The 12143-nt window shown below is 42.0% G+C and overlaps 1 protein-coding gene across 2 annotated transcripts in view; it reads right to left on the bottom strand.

Annotated features, from left to right (window-relative positions):
* Positions 1 to 336: 336 nt before the first annotated feature.
* The window catches only part of LOC124224831 (protein gustavus), an 88048-nt gene continuing 76241 nt past the window's right edge, over positions 337 to 12143 (bottom strand). For both annotated transcript variants that reach the window (XM_046637036.2, XM_069133087.1), the window contains exons 2-6: positions 5315 to 5718; positions 2349 to 2578; positions 1885 to 2215; positions 1532 to 1690; positions 337 to 1443 (exon numbers count right to left, since the gene is read on the bottom strand). In XM_046637036.2, the coding sequence (XP_046492992.1) occupies positions 1304 to 1443; positions 1532 to 1690; positions 1885 to 2215; positions 2349 to 2578; positions 5315 to 5718 (1264 nt within the window). In that variant the 3' untranslated portion in view covers positions 337 to 1303. The remainder of the gene's footprint in view (positions 1444 to 1531; positions 1691 to 1884; positions 2216 to 2348; positions 2579 to 5314; positions 5719 to 12143) is intronic.

Genomic DNA, 12143 nt, shown 5'->3' with positions numbered 1-12143 from the left:
TTGCTGATCAAAAATGTTCGTGTGTTTTGGTATCTCTCCCTCACCCCCGAACCGGTTTTACTTGTGATCTGCCCCACACATCACCTTTACGCGAACGCGTTACAATTTTGGCTTTTCTCGTTTTTTAAATCTTCATTTTTCTTTTATAATCTAACAACGTATTAAACAAAAAAATTAAAAAAACGCGGATACATGTGATGTGAAGCGTCCAACGCAATCCCGTTGGTGTAATAACAATTAATAAATGCTCTACGATTTTAATCGTAAGGACAACATAAAACAATAATATCACCTAATAGTTTAGCTTTTTGTGCATACGTTTCTTCAATTAATTCATTTAATGTTTTTTTTTTCTAAAAGTTTTTTTCTGGGTATTTTTTTTTTTCCAACAAATTTTCATCTGTTCTTTCTTCATTGTCTCTTCGGCGAAGTGTACTAACTTCCTTCTTTCTTTTTTTTCTTTTTTTTTTTCCGAAGCGTTCGAAGGAAGAAGAGTAATTCTTTACAGTAGATGTAGGTATCGATACTGTTTTCCATAAGACCTTTAATGCCACTATAATTATCTGACAACACTTGCAACTGTTGCTGATTCATTTTGTTTTCCAATTTCTTCAACGTGTATAAACCCAATTTTTGATACTATAAATTTTGGCAGAGGAAAATTCTCTTTTTCTTATTAGTTAGTTCATTTCTTCTTCTTGTTTTACTTTATTTTAACCATTTCTGTCTAGATATTTTAGACAGTCGTCTGGAAGATTATATATATATATATATACCATATAACTGTGTATGCACGTGTATATATATATATGCGTATACACACACACATACACACACATGTATATATATTTGTGTGTATGTATATATATATGTATAGAGGATCCTACGCACGTTGTGTGCTGCTGATGCGTATTATCGAACACTATAAAGAGAAACACGACAGACTAGACTTAATATTAATAATCGATCTTCCTCGATTGACCTAACTCCTGACCCAATCCAACTCGAAAAACAGAAAGAAACAACAAAATTACAAAAAGAATAAAGAACTTTGGAATTTCGATTCAGTTTTTAGGTGCGGCGTGTGTGTCTTGTCGATTAATGACCGTTCGCGACACACGTGGTCTTTTTTCTAAGGATTCAGTCGATCAGAGGCGGGAGAGATTACTGTAAATGCTTCCCGTTGCGTATCATCGGCAATGGTACTATCATCATCTATTATCTCTGTCACTTCATGGTTGTTGGTGTCGTGGTCGTAGTTGCTGATGCTGATGCGAGATGAAGCCGGAAGATCACTCTGTGGTTACCTTCTGTCCCGGTAGAGGAGGTACGTTTTTATTGCCTGGGGCAGTCTTAGCTCGTTGATTCTGACCTCTAGTCTCTGCTTACCGACCCGTTTTCGAATTACTCTCCGGCAGAGGTCCATCAGGGGTAGAGGTTCGGCTGTAAATTCAATGAAAGCGCGATGAAGTTACTTCTCTTCGAAGTTCGGTAATGAATGATTTGAAATAAATATTACTCCGAGACTCACGATCAAGGCCTCCGATGTATTTCATCGTGATTTCACAATGTCCCCAAACTGCTGAAACTATCGGATGAAGTTTTCTTCCTTTCAGTCCTCTGAATGCTACTCCCAAGTACTGACCGTCTACAACGAAGGATAACGTACCTTCGTCCATGTCCAGGACCACTGAAATTGTACTCCCGTTAACTATTGTCGTAAAAGTTTGCTATTCCTTTTTATAATTACAAAATTGACCAAACTTGACGATTTACTTTCGCAAGACTCAATAAGCACGGTTCGAAATTGTGCCAGTTAAATCCTCGAAAGCTTTGAAAACATTGAGAATAAAGAAAAGTAGACTTGATAAAAAAAAAGCTCACCCAGAAATTTGTCAGGAACGATGAAAGTTTCATCCGGTTTCAAAAGGGCAGGATACGTCACTCCGTTATTGTTTTTCGCATCGTGATAGAGTTTGTTTCTACCTAGATCCCAACCCCAGCTGAGCTGATTGTTGCCCACTAGACTTTGGTAGCCGACACTATGAAGGGGTGCTTCCGCGGTCGCCACACCGACAACAGCGTGCGTTCCTCGCTGTCGCGTACTCCAGTGTAATTCCCACACGTGGAGACCCTTCGTGTACCCGATGCGCCCTCGTATGCAATCCGTGCTCTGCGCTACGGGGTGGCGATGAAACGTCAACTTGTCGTCATCCTGAAATTTTTATTTTTTTTTAAACTCCGATAAAACCTACTACACTGCGGAATGTTGAGAAGAGTGAAAAGGGTCATTTTCATCCGGGAAAGACGAAGGTATCCTGGATTCTGGGAATTTTTTCGAAACCTACCTTGACGAATATATTGAGACTACGGTCATCGGCGTTCCAGCTATGACTGATCTGCGTCTCTCTCGAAGCGGGCGGCATGTCGAGGAGGACATCCAGGCGAGCTGGACGCGAAAAATCCTGCGCCAGTTCTCTGGGTACAACAGGCTTGTACGTGACTGCTCCGCTGCCAACAACACCTACGCCGCCTCCAGTTCCCGCACCGCTGTCACGTGTCACGCTCTTCACGCCGCCTGTAATTCCACGTATGCATGAATTAGGGTGACCAAGAGTGAGGGGGAGGGAGAGAAAGAGAGAGAGAAAGAGGGATGGAGACGCAAAAAACCGGAGGAAAAAAAGATGCACAGCTGCCATGATTCTGTCGCTTAGACGTAGGTCTAGTACATACAGACTATTGCTATTTGTTCGTCGCTTTAATACTGCAATATTTTTGACGAAGGTATATATTCCATGTACGTGCGATACGCGCTCTCTCTTTACCTATCGTTCCGAAGGTCCCGAATTTATGTCACACATGCACCGATCGGGAATGTCAGCATTTAAACTACAGCGCGTAGAATATTTGTCGAGAGCCTTCATTTTGCAAACACAGTCTGCCAATTACAAGGCTGCGCAAACATCACTGTCGACATATCGGTACCTGTACCTACCTATACGCACCTTTGCACGTTTCCACGTGCCCTGCTTGCGCCGTCGTTAACGTTATTTTAACCCAACGTATATGCGTGAGTTTCGCTTTCGGTGGAACGTGAAAGAGCCAAACGCGCTTCTATCGTTTTTCGAGACGCACTTATCGGAGTGAACTTTTGACCGAAATTGAAATATCTGACTCTCGTACGGCTGACACGCAATGCGATACTGCATACGTTAGATTTATGTTTCTTTTTCTTCAGTCTCGCCTGTTTTATGTCTCATTGATATGCCAGATATTTTCCGACTTGAGCGTATGTAAAACGAACCAGCGGAGGCATTCACGCTCGTTTCCATATTTCAAGCACCTGTCCATGGGCGCCAAATCGAGGAAGTTGGTGACATTTCATCTACGATAGTCGTCAAGATGACGACCGGTGTTTCTGATACGGCAAAAAATTTGTCAATCCTTCAGTTGCACCGACGATGAAACGAAACCTGTACCACCGCGATCGCAAAAGCGAATGAAATGGGAAATAATCGACAATTTGTGTTGTACGTTTGGCGAGAAATTGTTGCTGGGTAGGAAGTGTTACTGCGTTGTCAAGCTCGACTTACAGACCTCGTTGTCTCCAGGTTCACGAACTTCGATGATCCGCTCGTGTCGATTTCTCATTCAGCTTGTCTAAATCAGGAATTGGGTTGTTGTGGGTCGTGCCAACCATCACAATCACTATCGTGGCTATTCGTTACTCCGAGGTTTGCGAATTCTGATCATGCGTTTCAAAGATATAATAGTTAAATGTGAAATTTATGTATAAGTTGCTCGTAGATTTGAGCGTAGATGTGAGCAGGGTTTGTAAAATAAAATATGGTATGATCTGTGAGAATTGTCAATAGAAAAGTATTGTTAACTATGGTGTTAACTGTGTAGATCGATTTGGAAGAGCTCTTTTATGGCGATTGCACGTCAGTAAGTTACGACGCAGAGACGATATCGCCGTGATTATCGGCTGGGACGTAACGGAAGAATCGATTGCGGTTACGGTCTGAGGGTGACCAATGAAATTCCGTGGTAAAGGAACAAACAGAAATCACAGCATGATAGCTTAGTCAAAAAAGATGTGAAAAAATACCTATCTGTAGTAGAATTAATTTAATACACAGTAACAACAAACTGTTCAAGAACCACCCGAGAGAAAGTATAACAAGGATTCAAAATACCTGATATATGAGAATTTAGGGCAGGACGTGAATCGAGGAAAACTAAGGTACAGTGGCACGATTGCACAGGTCTCCGTCCGTGAGTTTGTACATCAGGAAAGTGTCTCGTAGAATCCCGCCCTCGGGGTAAAGAAGCCGGGAACTCGTGGTTCTCGAGATCCCTCGGAAACCGTAGTATAACGTATAATATATCTCTTTGGAAGAAGAAGGTCGACGTCTGAGCCGAAGGCTGCAGGGCGAGAAGGAAATACAGGGAGGCTGAAGTGCGGTACTTGCTTGCGCAGCTGTCTCTGCGGTCTGAAAGGTTCGAAGGGTCGAACCTTCGGCCGTGGAGGGTAGCCAACCCTCCGTGCAGAAGTCTCTTTCGAGGCCCCGACGAACCCAACCCCCCCCCCCAAGCTCTGACCCCGTGGCCCATCTCGATTTCTGGGGTATAATAAACTAGGCCCTGATCCTCGCCGCAATCGTAAATTCTTCGATACGACACCACAGCTGGAAGGTGTCAAGGCAGCCCTTGATGTCGACTAAGATTAACACCGATCCTTCTTGCGCTCTACATCCTCCTTCTATGATGCATCGTCTACGTATGTATTGTTATACGTAGTACGTAACAACGGAAAAACTTTCACAAAGGTACAACTCGTCGACTGATCTCTGTTCGATAGAATAAAAAAAAAAAAAAAAAAAAAATTTTCAACAGTTCGTGCATCGTAAATTCAACCACATACGTTTGGAAACTTTAATACGATGTTAGGGTCAATCGCAACTTTCAAAATGCAATCCCGTCCGTCGTATATACGCTGTTTCCAATTCGAACATCGTCATATCATACATAACACGCTGAAACATATCATCCAAGTTTAATTGCGTTCCTCGATTTGCGGCAAAAAATCACATCTCCGATTCGATTCCAAGCTACGCGACTTTTCGAAACGCGCGCGGGTACACACTAAATCTAATTTATAAAACTGTGGTTATTTTCCGTGTTGATTTCCTCAGGGGTGACTAGCTCTTCATGATACCGCAAATAAAACCATACGTATAACGTATAAATCCGAGCCACCGTAATACGGATCGGAAAAGTTTCTTAAACCCAATCGAATATATAATCTGACCTGAAATCTTTTGGCCCATGTTCATGCCACGGTGGTGGGATCGATGGTGGGGATGATGCCGGTGATGGTGAGGGTGGTGACGGTGATCGCTGCACAGCTTCCCCGCGGGCAGCTTGTGTCTGTGGTGGCGTGTCCCTGTCGTCGTCGTCGTCGTCGTCGTCGTAGTTGTGTGGTGATGGTGGTGGTGGTGATACCCGGTGGCCGGTGGCGTAGCACCCCCGTCCAACCCGCCTCCTCCGCCTCCGCCTCCGCCTCCGCCTCCCCCTCCTCCGCCTCCTCCCCCTCCGCGGCCTCCTACCGCCCCCCCGCTTCCAAGACCCCCGCTTCCCCCGGTTCCTCCAGTTGCCCCAGTTGCCCCGCTGCCGCGGCTTCCGCCCCCGCTAACGCAACGACTCGCTTTATACCTGTAACAATGGTCGAAAAAACAAACGTCAGTATATACATTGCTATGCCGGGTTAATGTGGGTAGTTGCCTGTAATAACAGACGCAATATCCAGGTGTCAAGACGACCCGTAACCTTTCTAAATTCAACCATCGCGTAAGTCAACAGCTGTAACACGTTATTAACGAAGATTATGTTATAGGTCGTTTTTAAGGATGTATTGTACAAGCCGATAAAAAATTCAAGATTTAAAATGCAAAAAAGGCAACGTACTGTCATTTTTATTTTAAATGGATTACAACCTTCACATTTAGAGCTCTTGCGATTCATATGTAATCCGTTGAAAATTTATTTAACAATGTGTTGCATCGGCACTTAAACATAGTTGACAAACTCAAGCGTATACGTAAAACTGTAGGAGACTTTTTATGCACGAGGCTGAACCTAGCAGCTGGAATTAACAGCCAAACGTTTGATGTTCAATCGAATAGGGTAGAGTTGAAGACCAAATAATAAAATTTTGTGAAATACCGTGAATCTCCGATACTTTTATAGAATTATCAGGATAAAACTGAACGGCATTTTTATATTTACAAAAAATCCAACACGTTTGGTTGCTAACTCTAGATGCTAGCTTTGGCTCAATTTTTTATGCAATCGAGCTCAAGTTGCACGACTAAAAATTGATGATTCCAAGTTGAAATTTCATCTCCAATGATTCACAGTGTAAGCTCGCTTTAATCAATGTTACCACGCAACATCGGTAAATATTTTCTCACTGCACGTACAGCGAAGGTGGATTCTGTGCATGCAGCACGTGTTACAAAGCACGCGGTATTTTGCCATCCGCGATTTATACAGAAGCAATTCGAGACTTTGATTACATCGGGTATACAGCAAGTTTATATCCATATCATTTCACTACGTTATACGTGCAAATTTCAACTACACCTGAGCGTTCGCAGGTTACATTGTTATGCGTTGAATTTAATACGCGAGATCAGGTGTAACGTACGTCACAGATTTTTCATTGTTGAAAGTTATCTATTGTTGTACGGTATTTCAAACGAATCACCATATTGTCCGACAAAGTTAGCCCACGTCAGAAGGTTTTTATATTATCCTAGAGCGGAGTTTTCTCCTGGTTTTAGCTGCAACGGTGTCGAATTTTGTTACGGAAAGTTTCTTCGCAGAAAAGATCAAGACGCGAAACTTTGGTACATATAATATTACATAGAATGCCATTTGGAGAATGAAAAGACCGGGACGGACAATCGTTCTTCATAAGTTTTTTCCACTTTATATATTTCCTCTTTTAAATGATAAAAATAAAATTAAAATAAGCTAAAAGCCTATAGGAAATAAAGACGAATGTTGTGAAATCGTTTAATAATTGGGTACATAGCATACTTTTGAAAAAAAAAATTACAAATAAACTGTACCGAATGAGAAGTTTCTTTAACGAAGCGTTAAAATTTCAGTTTAATCATAAAAAATAGGAGAAACGCTATATGCGGTGTCGAGACGGTATAGAGAAGAAAATGAATGAAGAAATAAATTGAAAAAAAAAAAAAGTGAAACAACAGTCCGTGCAAAGGTTCCGTTAGATTGCTGATTGCGAATCGAATCAACTCGTCTGTGGTAAGTGAAAGGTGAGCAATTAACTTTTTTTTTTGTTTCGTCTTCCTTTTTTTTTTACTACTCTTTTCGCAATGATGCACCTCGCTTACGATCGGTTCGACATTGTGGCATTGTACGGCAGATTCGTTATTCGGCATGTTTGAACTCCCTAAGGCATCTAGAATTTTCATTAAACTGTACCAAAAATATATGGAATAACCAAACGATCGGACAGACGAGAAAAATCTGGTGAAAATAGGATAAAACTAACATCACAGTCTTGTGTAAAGAGACTGTACGTATAATAGCAGTGAGATAAATATCAGGGACAAATGTCAACTCACTCACTCTCTATAATACACTTCTGGGCCAGATTTTGTTACCTTGACCACGTCTGGACTTCGCGTGCTTGCGACAGCCACATCTTGCACCAATATCCGTCCATAAACGGGACGGCGAGCATCTCGCAACTTTGAGAGGTCGCATAGCAAAATGCCAAATGACAAACTTTCATATAAATTTGTTACCGAAGGGTTTATAATATTACATTATACATTGTATTTGTTTTAAAGAACGACACTAAAACTATGAATTTGCGTGTTCTGATTGAGTTTTAAGGAAAAAGTGAATTAAAAAAAAAAAAAACTATATTCACGGACAACGCGTTACTGTAATTTCAAAAGCAAGAGTTTGTGTTTCCAGTAAATACTAACAATCAGTTTCAGAGACCCATACTATTTTTACTTTGGTCGATATTAAACTGAACTTTCCTCGCGTGTTTCATTCTAAGAGAAGCACCCGGTATGTTGCATTACGTACAGACATCGTACACACACGTCTCTAAATGAACAAGGATCACACACCAGCTGTAGGTTTCCGGATTTGCACGGTCGCTCCATGGATGAAGGGGGTGAAAAATAAGGGTAGAGGGTCGATGTACCTGAGACTATTATCATAAATTAAAGGCATCGAACGACAATCACGTGGTTGAAACGCGTCGTTGCAGAATACGATTCGCGTAAGAGAGAATATCAGAGATCGGAGCCGATAGTACGGCATTGAACAGATAGGGCTGCACCGATGCATGCGCGATTTGCAACTAACAGGAGTATCACTCGGCTGACACAAACCGGCTAGCCTGCCGTTGCTGTTACAGTGACTCGAACAGAGGTCATGCTACTTCCGTCAGCGCTCACTTCCGGTCACGGATACCGAGTGGCCAACAATTCCGGTCAACTTTGCCACAGTCAGGGGCAGGGTTTATCCAGACCGTGGCGATTAAAAGAAGGAAACGGGTAAAATCTGCGACCTCAAAGCTTGCCTTAGTCGTCGTCATCGGTTGTCTAAACTCCGCGATAAAAGTCCCAACAGCTAACGTCATTCCATTTACAAGTTAAAACCGTTGCGCTTATATCGTTAGTTTAGCTTCAGCCGCACGAGGCTCTGCCTCAAAAGTATGCGGTGCAACCAGATTAGATAAGAGCCTCGGTCGAAACTCGAAAGATATTTTTGCAACAGTTATTCCATATAGTGTACAGTAGCCGTGTCGTTAAGGAATATACACCGACAATTTCCAATCACCGTTTAACCGTAATGAAATTCATGTTTTCCAATAGTCGTAAACGTGTACGAGAAACGAGCCATCTTATCGGCAGATCATTTCCTCGCATATGAAGTGCGGATACAAGTGAATATTTGCGAAAGCGAAGAACAGAGTCAAGACAGGATTAAATACGCGTGAAAATATGGCCCGCGTCGTGAGTTTGCATCGTGAAGTTTTTGTGACGAACTCACGTTTATTTCAAAATTTGATATTATCTTACGATTAAGTGAAATTTTTTATGTTTTTTTGGCTTCAATGTGTTCAAAGTTTTCTAGGTGACTGGAATATCTGATAGAACGTAACGGAAGGATTCAAACTTTCAACTTGCGATGAACCGCACGCAGTAATCGATGGTTAATAAGTTTAAAACTATAGCGTGAAATAGTTTTGGAATAGACAAGTTGCAAACTTTTGCGAGCTTTTCTGTCATTCTCTGTCTCTCTCTCTCTCTCTCTCTCTCTTTCTCACTCTATCAGCAGAGTGGCCAGACCAAGTTTTCACCGTACAAACAGATACAGTTGTCGAATAGTTTTCGACCTCTGAACAGTACGTACGAGAGCTTTCCTCCGTACAAGGGTAAACCATTCAAAGTCAAGACATTGTTACCTTCACGTCTTCCATTTCTTCTTCTATTCGTTGCACCAAACCAAACGCAAACGCAATCAACTTCGCACGAATACATAGATTGGATTTCCGATAAGTGTAAAAAAGTTTACACGATAACTTTCCGCGCAGAGTTCCAATACGAAAATTAGATCATTATGCCAGATATATTTTCCATTTACGACGCAATTGCGGTTCCAAGAAAATTGAAAAAAAAAAAAATCATCCGATTCTACAGTCCAGCGATATGCAACCCTGCAAAATTTTTTCCACCTATCAACGAGTTGAAAGACGATTATCCGTTCCCTTCAGTTTCGCGCGACACGATGCATTCCGATAACAGCGAATTGACGATAATTATAAAAAAAAAGTTTCTCCAATCTTGTTTTCGACGCGGATTTGAAAAAAGGCAAAAAAAAAAAAACAAATAAACATATAAATAAAAAATCAAGAAAAAGCTGAAAAAAAATAACAGACAGTGAAAAAAAATGCCACGGAACCGCCAGTGGGTTTTGGGCTGGGTGAAAAAGCATGGGACTGTGGCAGGGGCGCGTCTGGCTGCGGTATTGATCGGCGACTCCCCTCGGCACCGCCGCCGCGTCCCGAACCATCCAGAACCACCCCCACAACCCCCAAGTTCCCGGCACCCCCGCCCCCCTCGCGACTCGAGCGGCAAAAATACCCCGGGAAAAATCCCCGACGCGAGGCATACACTGTATAGGTATATGCATGTACGCGTGTATTGTTGTTGAGAGATATCCAACCGTTGCGTTCGAATGGGATCGTCGCATCGGTCGGACGGTGGTCGACAGGACGCAAAAAAAACCCCCATAGATTCACCACCACGTCCCTCACCCCCGGGCCGAGGGGCAGCGCTATGCAGTCGAAGGGATGTAATGAATTTGATAAAAAGCGAAGTAGAAAAGAGATGGGAAAAAAAAAAAGTCGAGTATTTAAAAAAGAAACGAGATTTAAAGCGTTACGGTTACGACTGACGGAATTCGCCGCGCTTACTCATAAATAAAAATAAAAAAAAAAAAACTCATGGGACCGACGTTTGATTTTTCAAAGATAAATTTTTAATTACTTGTACCTAGAGATTAAATGCGTCGCGCACGATGTGATTAAACCAACCGTCACTGTTGGTTGAAAGCGATATATAATACCTGCATGTTTTTACTTTATTTATACGAGCGAATTCGATCGCGAGGGGAAAATATGCGAAGGCAATTTTTCTTCTCCCTCCCCACTTTGCAAATCTTACAACTAACCCCATTTCAAACAACCCAGAGGTATAGGCCAGCGGCAAAACTACATACTGACACAGGTGCAGAAATGTAAGAGATTAAATCTCCGTTGACAGGTGTCATTCGCGTCGATTTATAAAACTTTCAAGTAAATAAAGTACGACGGAGTTGCAGTTGTTATATATGACTATAGTCCAACGTTTGAAAGCGTAGAAACATGTAACTTTGCCGCGAGTCAATTATTCTTTGAGTTATTAAGCGTGTGTTAGTATCGGGTAACGGTTAAAAATTGCTGCTCTCAAATCTGTGCAATCAGGTGCAACATAGAGCGATTAATAATGATTTTTAAACTAACCGTAATTAGTTGTTTCAATAGAAGGTTCTTTTCAGTCGGATTTATAATATTTTTTCCGTGTGTTGCATCAGCGATTAATTGTACACAGCCTTGCAATACTCGGTCGTGTTTCATCAATCTTGAAAACAAATTAGTAATCTTAAAAACCTCAATTTAATTCTTGCGAAAAATAAGATGTGTCTAATAATTCCAGGAAATTCATTGCGTTCATCGACGGTTTCCTTCGCTTCTTAATTGTCACATATGCAAAACGTGCTGGAAATTATCGTCGTTTCCCCAGTGCGGGGCAGTATTTTTTCTCTCAAGTATTTCGCACTGACCGCATTTCAACAATATACAAAAGCAACAATGACGTCAGAATGTCAAGAGCGAAGGTAAACCGCAGAAACTCTGCAAAGCGCCAAGCCTGCAAGTCTCGCTCAATTTTGAATCGAATTATAGGGACAATAATTGATCAAACAACATGCCAGGTATTCGAAGCACAGTTTATACACGGTGTTATGTACATATCGAATAGCACGAAGAACGACGAAGGAACGAACGTACGAACATTAGTGCCAACCCTTCGACACGCACCGTAAATAAAGGTGCAGGCAGGGACGGAAGGGGTGGAGGGCTGGTAAAGGTATACCCAATACGGTAATTCCCATAATTCCTCCATATCCTATTTCCCGTATTGGTCCGATTTGGTATCACGCGATGCGAGTGGCTCGAGCACGTCGATTTAACTCTAAATTCGTATCGCGTGTCCCCCGTTTGTAATACACGAGGTAAGGTGGTACCAACCAAGATTCCAAAATAATTTCTCCGAGAAGAAGAGTAATTTCAACATTTCACTTCGGCTTCAATCTGACAAAAATTTTCATAGCTTCCCAATTGAAAAACGTCAGGAAGCGGTACGTACAATGGATATTACATCGTCGAGTTCGTCGTTTCATAACAGCTGATGCGGACGGGCTTCTCGCACCTGTCAGCCGGCTGCGTGCACAAAAGGCCCAATTGAAACAACGGGGCCTGA

This window comes from Neodiprion pinetum, chromosome 1, assembly GCF_021155775.2.
Source record: "Neodiprion pinetum isolate iyNeoPine1 chromosome 1, iyNeoPine1.2, whole genome shotgun sequence".
Classification (NCBI taxonomy): domain Eukaryota; kingdom Metazoa; phylum Arthropoda; class Insecta; order Hymenoptera; family Diprionidae; genus Neodiprion; species Neodiprion pinetum.
This window is presented reverse-complemented; position numbering and strand designations above follow the sequence as displayed.